The 17,268-nt window shown below is 43.0% G+C and overlaps 1 protein-coding gene and 1 pseudogene across 1 annotated transcript; one reads left to right on the plus strand and one right to left on the minus strand.

Annotated features, from left to right (window-relative positions):
• Window positions 1–7,220: 7,220 nt before the first annotated feature.
• Window positions 7,221–8,974, minus strand: LOC136453835 (transcription termination factor MTERF2, chloroplastic-like). Its single transcript, XM_066454389.1, has one exon. It carries the CDS (start codon window positions 8,835–8,837, stop codon window positions 7,674–7,676), a length of 1,164 nt encoding a protein of 387 aa, XP_066310486.1. The 5' UTR covers window positions 8,838–8,974; the 3' UTR covers window positions 7,221–7,673.
• A 64-nt stretch (window positions 8,975–9,038) lies between these two features.
• LOC136453834 (uncharacterized) lies at window positions 9,039–16,960 on the plus strand (annotated as a pseudogene).
• Window positions 16,961–17,268: the final 308 nt, after the last annotated feature.

A 17,268-nucleotide genomic window follows, 5' to 3' on the forward strand; every position in this document is an offset into this window, starting at 1 on the left:
CAGGGATGCGTTGAAGCTTCACAAGGTCGGATTTTTATGCAGCTGCTTCCACGATTTTACGCGTATATAGCTACTTTCTCGAGGATGATGTTACTTCAAAGGCTTTATATCTCTTCTACTGGTTCTTGTCCTAGTCTTTCATATCTTTCACGGTTTGTTCACATGGTGCCCTCAGCTATAAACAGCCTTGGTCTCTAAGGTCTTGTTTGGATAGTCTATTTTTTTTGTGATGGTTTGCTAAACTTTTGACAACATTAATTTTTTGACTTCTTGTTTAGAACCTCAAGACCTCAAGTAGTCTAAAGTTAGACCATATGATTCAACACAAGACCTAATTTGTGTTTCGGAATAGATATGCTCAGTTCTTTGTGGCGGGCGATACATCTTGTTTTGTGTCTCAAACCCCTTTTAAATGTAATGGATATCTTTCATAGTTGACACAAACAAAGGGATAGATCAAATAAGACGTTTATTGACAGGTGGTGCAACCATTTGTTGGACCTTATAGCTAGTAAGAAATGATACTGGTTTTCGATAAATGCCGACTCAAATCTCTTTTGTAGGTTTTATTCAAAGGAACACACTGTCTATGACCATTGGTCATTGTTGCAAAGGTGTGATGAAATCAAGGATCGTTTCTCTCAAGTTTGTCAGGCGCTAGAAACAGCGGTCATAGGGTTCTGGCCTCTGGGTGGGGCCACACCAGTTGGAGAAAGAGAAGGAGGAAGCTCTCGTGGACCTGCAGCCCCGCGTGGCGGGGCCGCTCCGCTGCGTATAACACGTGCAGAGAAACGAAACTTTTTCCATCCTGTATGTAGGACAACGGTTGCGTGGAAAGCACGGATCTTAATGCATCACGGCTACCGTCTTTCAGCAAATTATTGTGTATTTTCTGGTCACGGAGAGTTGGATTAGTAGCTAGCATCCATTGAGAGACATGATCCTTGGGAATTTGTCATGATTCCCTCGCAAAGTGTACTCATCCTGTCCCATGTTGATCTTTCACATGATTCCATGATTGCGTATTTGCATGGCATCGGATCCTTTTAAGTATCCGGTTGATCCATCATGCATGTGCTACATGTCTTATTAGCGCTCACTCAATCTGCGACCATTTTTCGTAGTAATATTTCATTCACTGGCCGGCTGCCATGTCTTTGTGGATTCGTAGAGAAGTATCTATGTTTATATATCTAACGTTGAAATAATTATTCGTCTTTACCTTTTTACATGTAATTTTTTAGACGCCCACAACACGCACGTGCACTCACCCATATCAACACACGTACACAAGACATATCCCTATGAGCATATCCGAAGGACTGAGCCGACAGATGACATATCACTCTTCCTTGTCCACATCTTACTATTATCATCTACATGTTTTCAATAATCTATTTCCAACACAAAATCACGTCTTCAATCTAAAGGTAGCAATGATCCAAATTCAATATCCCCGAACAACACGTATCTAGCCACGCAAAGTCCGATTCGAAGAGGTACCAGAAGAGAGACGTGGTTATTGCATAAATCTCAGCCATAAAGTCATCTATTGGTGACATGTGAGAAGTCGTACATTATTTGCTAGTGCAACCCGATAGGGTGATTGGCTAATGTATAATCATTCAGAGACGACTTGGGCCGGTATTGAGGCAAGTCTTTGTGTCTGCAGTATTATATTAGTCTTAAAGTCTGTCGACCTATTTAATTTCGGTCAATGTACAATCTTATAAAATAAAGTATGGCAAGTAGGAGCATTGTTCTTTTTGTTGATCAGGAAACTACCCCCCTACTTGCAGTTGCATTGGCCGTTTGACGTCATCTTGAGTACCAAAGCAATTGTCGTCAAGGGCTCACGTACAGGAGTAGGGTGTTTGGCACTGCTCTGTTCCATATTTTTTAGCTTCACTTTATGTTTTTAGCTAAATGGTTTTAGCTCCACATATTCTATTCGAAAAAAATAGGTGGAATTGTGAGAGCACCTAAAGAGATGCTCTATAAACTTCAGTTTTTTTTTTAGAGCTGCTCCATGATGGAATTTGTGGAGCAGTCCAAAACACTCCGTGTACTACTTTTTTTTTCAAAAGAGGAGTATTATACAACTAGTACATCAGCAGCACGCTTTTTATAATTGTCCAAGAGAATGACTGCAATCGTACGGTGGACATATTTTTGTTTTATTGCCATACTGCTGAAGCGCTGATATATATAGATAGACGAATCAGTCACGAGGGTGTCCGATACGGCACTGCGTACACATTCAAAGATACAGCAATACCACCGGAAAGAGAGACTACGCGCGTATACTTAGCTCGTAAGAAACTAGATAACGTGGTGGAGTGAACCTATCATTTATGAAGTCGCTAGGTCAATGCTTGCCTCTTCTGCTAGGGTCCTACCAGGGACATGCCTCGACTTATAAGTCATATTTTTTTATCAATAAATAGTATTTTTCTCTCACAATAAATCAGTCAATGGTACTTTCAGTCATGACTTATCAGCCAAACGAACAGAGTAATAGTTGATACACATGTCTAGTTAGCTAAAAATTAGCTTAAATTAACTATGTTAGACTAGCTAGTTGGCTAAGAGCAAGGCTAATAATACAGCCGGCTTGTTGGCTGTAAGGTTTCTTGCAGTCTTCTCTCAGCCCACTCATATAGTAGTTAGCTCTTTACAGTTAATACATGGCCCACTTGTCTCTCTCACAGACTTTCTTGGTTCTTGTGCCCAAACCGGCTGTAAGCTTACAGCCCGCTTCTCCTCTCTCTCCTCCCCTCTCTCCTCTACCTCAGCATTTAGTTGGCTTACAGCCTACTATTATACTTGCTCTACCAATTAGTTGGAGACTTGGCTAAAATATTAGCCCGTCTATTAGACCTCTTGTTTGGACGACTAAGACTAATTTAAGCCAAATTAGCTAGCTTACAATTAATCTATGGTATAAAAAACATGTCCTAAGCTTAGCAACCGACATGTATTGATATTAAGCTATAAAAACTTAATTTTGCTGGCGAAGAAAACCTCAAACTTTAGTTAACCGACGACGCTAGGATTTTTTTTTTTTTTGACCAGCTTGAATTCACTCAGTCGAACCTAGAATTTAGATGTGCTATTAAATCACTTGTAATCACTAAGGGTAATACTCTTTCGTCTTATACCTAACCTACCTTCAACGACTGATTGATGGTGATCCGAAGAAAAAACAGGTATTTAATGCTGCGTTAGGCTGGCAAGTTTTGCAGGACAAGCGTCAAACGAAGTTGGAGAAGGAAACGACCCGGAAACTCCGACCCGCAAGCTGAATAATCCACAGCTGCTGATCGGTCAGTTCTATTCTATCTACTACCTGCTCTGGTTGCCCCTAGTTTAGCTATTACGCTATCGGCAGCAGTTGCTTAGCTTGCCGCCGCGGAAGATACGCACCACGTCCGTGGAAGCAACCTGAAAAGTGCTGCGCCTTTGGGATCACTCACACGGGTGGGCGCCGCCGCGCCGGGCGGGGCAACCCACGAGTCTGGCGCGGCGCAGACGGCACGTGGTAGTCGCCGCCTCACCGGGCGGGTTACGTGCCGTCGCGGTCGCGCGCAACCCCCACGACGCACGAGGCCACGACGCGCGCGAGGGGTGACGGCTGACGGCTGACGGTGTTGTGTGTGGTTGCCGGGTGAGGATGCAATCACGATCACGCGGTCGCTTCTGCAGTTTGCACCACACACAGAGGGGTGGAGTCTCTGCACGTCGCGAGGCGGCGCACGCGCTTGCCTCGTCGCCTCGGGCTGGGTTCTCTGGATATCCGACGCGTCTGGCTTTAACTCTTTTCACCCGTTCGCTTGATCGTTTCTATACCATCAAGCGAACAGGGTTTTTGTTTCTAGAGAGAGAGAACGTTTGACTGCCTGGGGTAGACAACACAGGTCCGGTCCTGTCTCCACGTGCTGTGACTTATCTTCCGACGAAGCTTCTGAAGTTCTGAGGGCCTGAGTTTCTCAAAAAGTGCTAGCCATCATATCAAATCTTGTGATACGTGTATGGAGTATTAAATATAGATAAAAAAAACTAATTGTACAGTTTGGTTGAAAATCACGAAACGAACATTTTAATCCTAATTAGTCCATGATTAAACACTAATTGACAAATAAAAACAAAAGTTCTACAGTAGCCAAATTCTCAAATTTCACGAACTAAACCTAGCCTGAGCAGTGAAATGCCCATTTCATCAGCATCATGTCTTAGCAACTTGCGATTGTCTGCTTGTGTAGACGATGGTCGTCGAAAGAAAGAATGCGTTGACGCGCATGTTACGTCCCGACAGGGATGCGTTGAAGCTTCACAAGGTCGGATTTTTATGCAGCTGCTTCCACGATTTTACGCGTATATAGCTACTTTCTCGAGGATGATGTTACTTCAAAGGCTTTATATCTCTTCTACTGGTTCTTGTCCTAGTCTTTCATATCTTTCACGGTTTGTTCACATGGTGCCCTCAGCTATAAACACCTTGGTTTCTAAGATCTTGTTTGGATAGTCTATTTTTTTTTGTGATGGTTTGCTAAACTTTTGACAACATTAATTTTTTGACTTCTTGTTTAGAACCTCAAGACCTCAAGTAGTCTAAAGTTAGACCATATGATTCAACACAAGACCTAATTTGTGTTTCGGAATAGATATGCTCAGTTCTTTGTGGCGGGCGATACATCTTGTTTTGTGTCTCAAACCCCTTTTAAATGTAATGGATATCTTTCATAGTTGACACAAACAAAGGGATAGATCAAATAAGACGTTATTGACAGGTGGTGCAACCATTTGTTGGACCTTATAGCTAGTAAGAAATGATACGGTTTTCGATAAATGCCGACTCAAATCTCTTTTGTAGGTTTTATTCAAAGGAACACACTGTCTATGACCATTGGTCATTGTTGCAAAGGTGTGATGAAATCAAGGATCGTTTCTCTCAAGTTTGTCAGGCGCTAGAAACAGCGGTCATGCAGTTCATTGCTTCTTTTAGATGGCCAAATAATGTTAGGATTGGTTTTTGAGTCGATTTAGTTTTATGTGTGCCTCAACATGTAAAAATTGGTCTGATTATCTTGGTTTCAAGAGATGAAGCCAAATCTTTTTTTTATCTAAAAAAGGTACTCGCCCCTAACCACATACGATGATACGACAGGACACATGTCTTAAATTATAAGTTATTTTAGTTTTTTCATAGATTTCTCAAAGTCTGGCCAATTTAATATTGTGACATCTACGATACTTAATAAATACACTATTAAGATGTATTTCATAGTCAATTTAATGAAATTAATTTGATGTATGTATGTTTTTCATCTTTTATGTAAGCTTCTTTTTAAGTTAGAAGAGTTTGACTTATAAGAACAAAATTAGAGGAGGTAATGTAGTCTCTATACAACTAAAACATACGGATTGTCGACGTTTACCCGACAGGACCAAAATCTTCTTGCGATCCATGACTACCTGACGCAGAAAAGAAAATTCCCCCAACCCCTGCATGGCTGCTCTGCCCGGCTCTATCCCGCGCTCCTCCCTCACAGGTTTCTTCGGGTCTTTTCCATGCATGGATGCATGCACGTGCACCCCGCTCCAACATGCAGCCACGATATTCTTATCTTTTCGGCAAATCCAGAAAACACATATCACGGAAAAAAATCAACAATAAGGGAAATATTAACGTCCACTGGCAGGACGTTGTTGTGCCCGATTGCGTGCACCCCAGCGCTCCAAGATCTACGGTATTTTTTTCTTTCAAGGAAAATCCAACAAATCACAGGAAAAAAACAACAATCAAATCCTGATGCCATCTACGTGCCATCTATGATTATCTTTCCGTAGCACTTGATTCCTAGAGAAGTGCGACCTTATCTTTCGCGTATCGTAGGCATGAAGTGATGTGACAATTGAAGTTGATGTTTTAGTTTTGCATTTAAATTTAGAGTTATATTTTAACTATCTATCTTTCGTGACGACTTATGTAATATTGATTGGAACATTATGATTGCGGTATCTATTTTAGATAACAGTATAATACACACTTATACATATGTTATCGTGATATTATGTGTTCTCGTTGCAACGCACGGACATTGACCTAGTATGTAATATAGCTTACACAAAACGACTAATTTTTTTCTAATGAGTTGAGACCGATACATTTGGCGCATTGATGGGTCTACGTACATGCCTATGTATACAGCACGGGCGCAAGCCTCGATCGGTCGATCATAACTTACAAGTGACAAGTCCGTATTCTAGACACGCAAATAAACGAGGCCACTCGTGTTTGAATCAATATCAGTACGTCAAAAAAAAAAACAGACAAGTAGCGCCCACATTACTTGCTGTGGGTCAAAAAGAAATGAAGGGCTAACACAAGTAGACGCGCATGCGTCATCTTATCTTGCACATAGGCAACGTCATCAGGAGAACATTTCAACTACGCGTCCTGAAAATTCTAGCCATTATAAGACAAAATAAGAAAGAGTATAATAGACACATTTATCATTGACTTACCTTCCTAATGTATTGAAATCTAATTCTATTTCACATGATTAAAGGTGAACTCTTAGTTTCCTTATATAAAATATGGAAAGTATATGATTTGCTTTTCTTATACAAAATAATCATATATTTTTATTTAAGTAAATATTATCTTCTTATTTTCCGAGTACACTATATTTAAGGACAGATTTCAAATGACAAAATACACTGCATCCAGTGGGCGGCCATTTCGTGCAAAGGATGGAGGGAGTAGTCGCACGCCATTTCGTGCAAAGGATGGAGGGAGTAGTCGCACTACATTGTCTGTCCTGTGTGCGGCCATTTCGTGCAACGTCAATCAGGAGAACATTTCAACTACGCGTCTAATCGCACTACATCGTGTGTCCAGTGTGCGGCCATTCCAGGAACACAAAAAGGCACATTTTTTTTAACGAAAGGGTACGAGATTAAGTGCGAGAGTTTTACAGCCCGTCTCATAATTGCACGTTGGCGTTCTATTTGCATCTGGTACAAAATGCCAAACACTTTAGCCTGTTCGCTTGTTCGTTTCAGCCAGGGCTTATCAGTTAGCCAACAGTATTTTCCTCTCACAGCAGACAACACCAGCCGGACTTATCAGCCTAGAAACCAATCAGCGATTCGATTAGCAGGACACAAAACGACCTTTTTCTCGGATAATCTTATAATAATATATGGTGGAAACCATCATGAGCTGTTTTGCTTTAAGAAAGCGATCAAATGCATGCAACATATAGCAATAGGAAAGGCAAAACTTGATGCAAAGGCAACACTTGAGGCAGTCATTTGTGATTACATCCATAACTTAAAAATCCGATAACTGGCTGAGAAAATGCTCACGGATCCATAGTTCATTGATGCTCACCACAAAAACAGAACCATGACAGAAACTGAAATAAATTTCTGAACCGAACCATATCCATTCTGTGTACCAGTAGCATGAGTTGAATTCAACATCAGACTCCAAAGCAAGGTATATGAATTTGACAGCATCGTGCTTTGGTCATTCATTAGTTCTACTGAGTTTCTGCAATTCTGAAGCTATGAGCCAACTACAGAGCTACAGTCTTGCAGAGTACACATGCAACTGCAGTTGCTGCCCATATAGCCATTTTGCTGGAATCATTTCATAGCGCGCCTCAGATGGCTATTTTACCATTGCAAGCAGACGCATATGCATCGGCAAGGCTAGGAAGAACACCCTTATGAGGACGTACATACCTGGAGCAGAACACGTTATCACTAACCGTGACCATCGTGTAGAAGCTCTGATCTTTCCGGATCAATCCTTTGTCCCGGAGCACCTTCATCACGTAATGCCGGGGCACCAGCCGGCGTTCCAGACTGTACATCAGGATTGTTGGCCTGCCCTGAATGTACTTGGTATCGACGCCGACCACATTGGTCAGGAACTCACAGGTGCGCTGAATCCTCTCCCTGGAGCGCCTCAGCACCAACGGGTTCCTTTGCACCATTCTGGCAACCTCAGCGTCTGAGCACCCGAGAATCTTGGCCATCATCTTGAGCTTAGAGGCCATGGTCTCCGGGCCGACGCCCGACACGGCGGTCACAGCCTGCCTGAACAAAAGCGTGTTGCGGGGCACGCCCATCTCATCGGCACGCACGAGGATGGCCCTGGTTCTGTCCGGGTTGCCGGTGAGCAGCCTCGGGTTGGCCACGCACAGGTTGCCAATCTCCTGGACAGATAGACCGCACTCCTGGAGCAGCCGGATGTTGGTCTTCACCACCTTGTCGAGGTCGGAGGTGACGAGGTAGAAGTTGTGCCTGACGATGCGGAGGAACCTGTCGGGCGAGCCGAGGAAGGGCATCCAGAAGCCGAGCTTCTCGTCGATGTTGAAGTTGCGGAAGGAGCAGGGGGCCACGCGGACGAAGTTGCTGATCTGCGCGGCGGAGAAGCCGTAGCTGCGGAAGCGGTCCACGCGGACCCGCAGGGTGTTGTCGACGCTGCAGCTGAGGATGCGCGGGTCTTTGGCCACGAGCAGCTGGATCTCGGCCTTGGAGAGGCCGAGCGCCGGGCCGGTGAGGAAGGACAGCACGGCGTCGGCGTTGGAGGACGATTTCCAGTGGGAGATACACTTAGCGGCGTTCGCGGCTTGCTCCCGGGTGAGGCCGCAGGTGGAGACGAGGTAGTCATCGGCGGCGAAGTGGCCCGGAGAGTAGGTCGCGGCGGCGGTGGAGAGGAGAGCGCGCTGGAGGGAGAGCTGTATGAGGGAGGCGGAGCGATGGAGAGGAAGGAGATGTTCTTGCAGACGAAGGGAGAGGTGTTTTTGGAGGCGGAGCATGGCGGCGGCGGCGGCGGTAGTGCTGCCAGTCTCCGACCTCTCTTCTGATGCGCCCCCCGCACCGTTCTAAACTGTAACCATGAACTATCATGGGCCTTCACCGCGCCTACTTTGGGCCTTCACAAGGCTATGCTAGTGCCGGGATTCCGGCCCAATCCACCTGGAAGTCACGTGCCTTCAAACGGAGGAACCCGTTCGCCTCGCCTCGCCGACGCGCAACGCGCCGCCTTCGGCCCTTCGCCAGTTCACCCCAACACCACAGGCCACGACCAATGCGTTGCCGCTCGCTGCCACCGCCACCGCCACCGCCCACCGCCTACGCTGCCGCGCTGAGCCGCTGAGGGTCCCAGACTCCCAGTCAGGCGCACCGAGCGCAGAAGCCGCCATGAAGCTGGTAAGCACCAAGCACACTCCTCTCAGTCGCAGGTGAAACCTTCGGACTTTGACTCTGACCCTAACGCGCGCCTCCTCGCAGACCTGCTTGTCCGCCAGCGGTGGCGGCGGCGGCGGCTACCACTCGCTGGCGAGCCATCTCCTGGAGCTGGAGGGGTTCCGCTTCCTCCTCGACTGCCCCATCGACCTCTCCGCCCTCGCGGCCTTCGCCCCGGTGCCCCTCGCCGGTGACGCGGCGGGCCTCATCCGCGCGGTGCCGCGCTACTGGTTGCCAGCGGCCGCGAAAGCAGGCGGCGTGGATGCCGTGCTCGTGTCTTCCGCTACGGGGATGCTTGGACTCCCCTTCCTCACCGGACTCCCTGGATTCTCCGACACCAAGGTGCTTCCCCTGCTTCTGCTTCTTTCTCTTTCTCTCTCTGTGTAGCATACTAGTAGTACTTATTAGGCTTCAGCTTGATTGTTTAGGTAGTATTCTTCAATTTTCTGTTTTTTACAGTTTTGTAAGAGATGCTGTATGTTTAAAGCGCAGTGTTAGTATAAGCTATTAGCTATTGAGTTGTGTAACAATATAACTAAAAAAGAACTAAAAAAGAACTTAACCTGCAGGAATACAATGTGCATAATCATTTGCCTTTACTCCACTTCATATAACTTTCACTGGCAGTAGGCAGCAAGGCACAAAGTGAAATATATTACTGGGAACATTTGAACTTATGTTTTTCATAAAATAACAATGGGAACATGTTTCTCCTTTATGAATGAAAGGGATAGAAACCTAACCATTTTGCTCACTGTAAAATGTTTTATGAGATGAGACCTAACCATTTTGGAGTTTTTCTTGTTCTGTATGGGTAGGTATATGTGACAGAGGTAGCAGCAAGGATCGGAAAGCTAATGATGGAGGAGCTGGTGGAGATGCACCGTGAGTTTGTGAGGTACTATGGGCCAGATACGGATGCATCACCCAAGTGGATGGAAGGGGAGGAACTCAATGAACTCATGTCAATGTTGCAGAAGGCAGTGATTGAAGGCAGGGAATATGATTCGACTTCTCTGGTGCCTCTATACAGGTCCGTTACAGAATCACGAGCCTGCTGGCTTGCACATCTGTGGATTCTCTTCCAGTCTTCCCGCAGGGCAATCTATATGTCTGAAAGCTTAAGATAAAGTGCATACCTGTTCTAACTTTCAATATTGGCCTTTAAAAAGTGAACTTGTTTTTACTTATCATTGGATCTGTGGCTTATCAAATACTCAAATATCTTAATCTTGGTTCTGGTTTTGTCAACTTAGTGATATGCATGTTGCTACTGTTTTTGTTGTAATGTAGCTGTTTACTTCCTCAAAGAATTTATATTGGATTAGAAAAGAATGACTGTATGGAGATTCACTGTAATTTTGCCATCACTAATTCTATATCACTGCTTTGTCGTCATGGTTTTTCTTGATTTAACTGAATTACATTTACTTGGCAGTCCAGGAAACATAGAAGAATGCATGCACAAAGTACAGCCTGTTAAATATGGAGAGGAGGTTTGCTTCAATGGCATATTTATGCTGAAAGCTTCTAGTTCGGGCCTTGAACTTGGCCATTCTACCTGGGCAATAAAAGGTCCAAGAGCTAGCGTTACCTACCTACCAAGTTCAGTATTTGTGTCAGCTCATGCATTAGATTTTGACTACAGCTCTCTGAAGGAAAATGATGTGATTTTGTTTTCGGATTTCTCATCCTTGAATGACATGGATGAGGATAATGAGAAACTGAATGAGCATTCAATGGATGAAACAGACTCTTCACTATGTCGCTACTCAGTGTTGAGGTAGGCTGTACATGAAATACGTGTATAATTATAAATTTCAATGCTTCTTTGGGATGAAGTGTTAAACTCGAAACCTTGCAGGGATGACGGTGCTGATGTAGATGAAAAGATGCCATTCATGTGCAACAAGGATGATATCACAGAGGAGATTGAGAGAATCAGCTTTATATGCTCATGTATTTTTGAGGCAGTAAAATCTGGAGGCTCTGTTCTAATACCAATTGGCCGCCTTGGTGTTATTCTTTTACTTTTGGAGCTTATATCAGAAATGCTACATTCTTCCAGCATGAAGGTAATTGTGGCCTTGGAATAATATAGTGGATTTTCAGATTGCAATAATATTATTGTCACACTTAATTAATTTAACATGTGAACCTCAGCTCTCGAGGCAATGCTTATGGTATGATTTTTTTCCTAACGTGGTCATGCAAGATGTCAATGCCTAATTTGCCATCAACTGCCTGTAAAATTGTTAGCATTTAGGGATGTTTAACTATGCATATGGTTCAGGTATCTTAAATTATTAACTGATAAGGAATGAACTATTTGAGTATCTGGCATAGTACAGCTTGCATGATCACTTATATTCTTTCTATCCCATGAAATGTGAATATAGTGCTAAGGTTCTGTAGCTAACTAGCAACGGCACCTTTTCTTAGATTATTCCCCCCTGTTTTTGGCTCATTATTATTTTTTTTGTCTGAGTCAGGTACCCGGGTTCGAGTCACGGGCCTGGTGCAAGCGGTAGAGTCTTACCGCCTGTGACCGGAAGGTCCCGGGTTCAAGTCGCGGTCTCCTCGCATTGCACAGGCGAGGGTAAGGCTTGCCACTGACACCCTTCCTTAGACCCCGCACAGAGCGGGAGCTCTCTGCACTGGGTACGCCCTTTTTTTTTTAGTCAGGTACCCATATTTGTGATTTCTGAAACAGCAGAAGAAATATTTGCTTTTACCAATGCCTTGCCTGAATGGCTATGCAAGTCACGTCAAGAAAAGGTTATTCACTTTGACTAGTCTTGACTCTTGTCTTGAAATTTTAGAGTTAAATGACCTCACTTCATTGCTGGTTATGTTGCAGCTATTTGCTGGTGAGGCATTGTTTGGCCATGTCGAGCTTTTGAAGGAGGGCAAATTATTTGTGTTCCCGCATAAGGGTTTACTGTAAGAATTTGATAAGATATGATTTACAGCTAATACATAGAAAGACTAAGGACATGCTTGGAATTCTTTTCTCATCTTTGCTACTCTTCTTATAAATGATCACTAAAGGCTTTGTTCTTATAATTTTAATTTAGCACAATTTATGGGGCATGCATCTTATGTATCCTGTATCCATTTGAGCTCACTTGTACTTGGGTTGCTGTTTTCTGTCATATTTTGGTTCTGCTGTGTGACAACACTATACTATTGACAGGGCAGCATGGAAGGAGCCTTGTATTGTGCTCTGTCCACACTGGAGCCTTAGGCTTGGCCCAGCTGTCCATTTGCTTCGTCGCTGGCATGCAGACAAACGGTGCCTTCTTGTTGTAGAGGTAAAAAAATGTCCGCCCTTTGCCGAGTCTAACATCTACCTATTGCTCTGTTGCTACAACAACAGCAACATAGCCTTTTAGTCCCAAGCAAATTAGGGTAGGCTAGAGTTGAAACCCACTAAGAGCGCCAAGTCATGGTTCAGGCACTTCAATAGCTGCTTTCCAAGTACTCCTATTCAAACATAGATCTCTAGGTATATCCCAAGCTTTCAAATCTCTTTTTATTGCCTCCGCCCATGTCAATTTCGGTCTTCCTCTACCTCTCATCATATTATTAGCTTTGGCTTAGGACTCCACAATGCACTGGTGCCTCTGGAGGTCTCCTTTGGACATGGTCAAACCACGTCAACCGATGTTGGACAAGCTTTTCTTAAATTAGTGCTACCTCTAGGCGACCACGTATATCATCGTTCCGAACTCGATCCATTCTTGTGTGACCGCAAATCCATCGCAACATACACATTTCTGCAACACTCAGTTGTTGAACATGTCGAATCTTTGTAGGCCAACATTCTGCTCCATACAACATAGACAGTCTAATCGTCGTTCTATAGAACTTGCCTTTTAGCTTTTGTGGTACCCTCTTGTCACAGAGAATGTCAGAAGCTTGTCGCCACTTGATCCACCCTGCTTTGATTCTATGGCTAACGTCCGTATCAATATCTCCATCCCTCTGTAGCATCGATCCCAGATACCGAAATGTATCTGTCTTAGGCACTACTTGACCTTCCAAACTCACATCTCCCTCCTCCTGTAAAACTCCGCCAAAGTTGTATCTCATGTATTCGGTTTTAGTTCTGCTCAATCTAAAACCTTTAGGCTCAAGGGTTTACCGTCATAACTCTAGTTTCCTATTTACTCCCGTCTGGCTTTCGTCCACTAACACTACATCAGCGAACAACATACACCAAGGGATATCCCCTTGTATGTTCCTGGTAACCTCATCTATTACCCAGGCAAAGAGATACGGGTTTAAGGCTGATCCTTGATGAAGTCTAATTTTAATCGAGAAGTAATCTGTGTTACCATCGTTTGTTCGAACACTAGTCACAACATTGTTGTACATGTCCTTCATGAGGGCACGTACTTTGATGGGATTTTATGTTTGTCCAAAGACCACCACATAATATTTCTTGGTATCTTGTCATAAGCCTTCTTTAAGTCAATGAAAACCAAGTGGAGGTCTTTCTTCTGTTCTCTAAACCGCTTCATAACCTGTCTTATTAAGAAGACTAGGTAGCGTGCCCGTACGTTACTACGGGACAACTAAATCTTTTATACTAAAAACACACAGATCACACGATAAGATAACAATACTGTTAAATTAAATACTGACGTTAAAGTGACATTTAATTCAAAAAGCAAAGTTCGTGAACTTAAGACAGTCATGGAGAGCGCGGCGTCGCAGGCTCACAAACTCTAGTGTATAGACTTTTTCGTGATATGGCTAAGATAATATTTTATATCGACAGAAAGAATTCTCCGATATCCATTTCTTTCATGCGCTAATAAATCCATGAATAAGTTTCGCTGCATCTCCATATAATCCTGTACACACAGGTTCGAGTATATATGTAAATATTAGTGCCTGTCACATGGATAATACTGCGTGTCTTAAAAAATCTCTCATAAAATTTTAAAACAAAGTATGTTATACTCACCGTATAAATATGTGTGGCTTTAGGACTATTCCACATAGACATATATTATAGAATAAGGTATCCACTTGAGTGTCTGTTCTAAGATGTTGAATTAGGTGTTGTAATTCTTAATTTCGACATATGTTTTAGGTCAAGGCAACCAATGGTGACACTTTTATTAGTGGTGCATAATTTTATGGTGCACCTCTTGACTATCTGAGTAAGGACAAGTTAGCACTGCTCTCAGAAAAGCTGCTGAGAAGGTCAAGGTTGAGTTTTCCTCCACTATGCATACTAAAACCTATGTCCCCGTTTATCATTGCTGATGTTTTTGATGCAAAGCAATTCAACATTACCATGATCAGATATAAGTTTGAGTCTCTTGTGAGCAATCTCATAGAGGGACTCTTATCCTTTATGTGATCTGTCTTAAGGATATTGGCAGGACCATGGACCCATGTTGAAATATCGCACCAAAAAGTGTCCATGTTTTGTTCATGATTTATTTTCCATGAATACATGCGGGTACTATGATAACACTAACTACACCAAATGAAAGATTAGAGAGAATTTGCATTGCGAATGATTTATTTATTAAGTTCTTTGGACTCTACAGGTAGTTTTGAAATATCTGTTTGCATGTCTTACCACGTATCCTAATTCAAAATTTTATAGTTTAATTAGAATATGGGGAAAGGATTCAAAATGTACAGACCCAAGGGCAATTTCAGCAAGAAACAACAAGCGAGGGTGATGAAACACGTGAGCGTGAAACCAAATGAAAGGAGGAAAAAGTTGTCCCTTTTGCAAATGTAAAGAGCGGAATTAATTAAATGTAGGCAGATTTGGCAAGGTTCTCAGAAATGCAAAGATATTCCTTTTGTCTTAATTATCTTTCCTTCTGTGTTAATTCTCTTTCCTTTTGCTCGTTACCATGTATGCTGGTGCATGCAAACATGCAATGTGTATATGGATAGCATAATAATTTTCTACTTCCTATTTTGCCGTGATTTCTCTATCACATGACAGGTAATATTCAATCAAGGAGAATCGCACAAAAGGACGCAGCATGCGGGAGATGTCGTGGGATCGCAGGCGTGGACAGATGGACAAATCAAAACAAATGTCGCACAAAAAAATGTCCACACTTTATTCTTTTTAGTTGTACGAGATTGCTTCTATGGTTGATCTTCCGGGCATGAAACAAAATTGGTTTGTTGATATCTACATCGTTCCTCGCAGGCACTGCTCGATTACTCTCTCTCATAACTTCATAGTGTGGCTCATCAATTTAATTCCCTGATAATTAGTACAACTTTGGGTATCTCTCTTGTTCTTGTATATTGGTACCAATATGTTTCTTCTCCACTCCTTAGGAATCTTGTTCGATCGAAAGATATTGTTGAACATCTTGGTTAGCCAGACTATAGCTATATCCCCGAGATATCTCCACACCTTGATTGGGATACCATCAGGGCCCATCGTTTTGCCCTCTTTCATCATTTTTCAAGGCTTCTCTGACCTCTGATTCTTGAATCCTCCGCACAAAGCGTCTGTTAGTGTCATCAAACGAGTCGTCCAGCTGAACGGTGGTGTTCTCGTTCTCACCATTGAACAATTTATCAAAATACTCTTGCCATCTATGTCTGATCTCATCCTCCTTCACCAAGAGCTGCTTCCTCTCATCCTTTATGCACTTGACTTGGTTGAAGTCCCTTGTCTTCCTATCGCGAGCCCTAGCTATTATATAAATGTCCTTCTCTCCTTCCTTCGCACTCAACTGTTGATAAAGGTCATCATAGGCCTGTCCCTTTGCCTCACTCATCGCTCGTTTTACAGTCTTCTTTGTCACCTTGTACTTTTCTATGTACTGTTGCTCTGTTGCTAAACTGCATAAATCTTTGCTTGCAGCAAGGAAATGATGCTGAGTTAAGTCTTAAGCCTTTCATGCCCTTGGCAATTCAAGTCCTTGAGTGTTCTTTCCTTTCTGGCGTAAGGTATGTTATAATTACAAAAGGTTGTGTTTCTGATATCGTAGATTATACGTTGAAGAAAAGACAACTTTCTTGATAACAGGGTGGGAAATATTGATCCATTACTGGGAGTGCTCAAACCGAAGTTTGTAATGGTATGACAGTCCTTGTTTCCGGCTACCTTAAGTTGTCAATCCTTTCCTTATGGCCCACTTTATTATGCAACTTCCTAGCCTGTTCGCTTGCTTGTAAATGATCGTAAATTTTCAGTCAGGAACAATGTTTTTCTCTCACACCAAACTAGCCAGCAGTAAATAATCTACGATACGATACGGCCTCCCGAACAGGCTCAAATTTACGCGAAGATTTTGAGGTGCATTTTGCAACTGATGTTGCCTTCAGATTGCAGCCTAGGCAACTGAACGAAACCACTGCAGTGGCAAGATTGAGAACAAAACTGCTTGTAAGCAGTGGACGGTACCAGCTGGCTTCTGCAGAAAAGCAATCAGATCAATCAAAGCGTCACTTGCTACACTGTAGCACTATTGACCCAGGTAGCTTGCTGTCAGCATTGCAAGAGAAGGGGATGGTACGCTCATTTGCTGCAGATGATAGCTCCACTGCTAGTGAATGTTCTGTTCTTATTACTAGTCCTGGAGATGCTTTGGTGAAGATAACATCTGATAGGACTGTTATATACTGCGACAATGAGAGAACATCCAATCAAATTTATGATTCACTTAGCAGTGTTTGTAAAGGGATCTGACTGCATAATACTACACGTGTAATTGTTCGTCATGGAATTTTGCGTGTGAAATTGTGAATTGCCATAAGGTAGTAGTATAGTGATTGAAAAAGGGTTCAGTTTTTTATTAAAAAAAGGGGGGAATTTCTTTATGAAGCATGTTGGTTCTGACTATTGATTTCTGGGCTCTCCAGGTTATCTATATATTTACCATTATTATGAATAACATCTCATATCGTGTCACTGACATATGAGTCACTGATATGAGTTACTGATATGATATTTTTTATATCATTCACGTTAATGATGGTAAATATGTAAATAATGCC

This window comes from Miscanthus floridulus, chromosome 5, assembly GCF_019320115.1.
Source record: "Miscanthus floridulus cultivar M001 chromosome 5, ASM1932011v1, whole genome shotgun sequence".
In the NCBI taxonomy this organism is placed as follows: Eukaryota; Viridiplantae; Streptophyta; class Magnoliopsida; order Poales; family Poaceae; genus Miscanthus; species Miscanthus floridulus.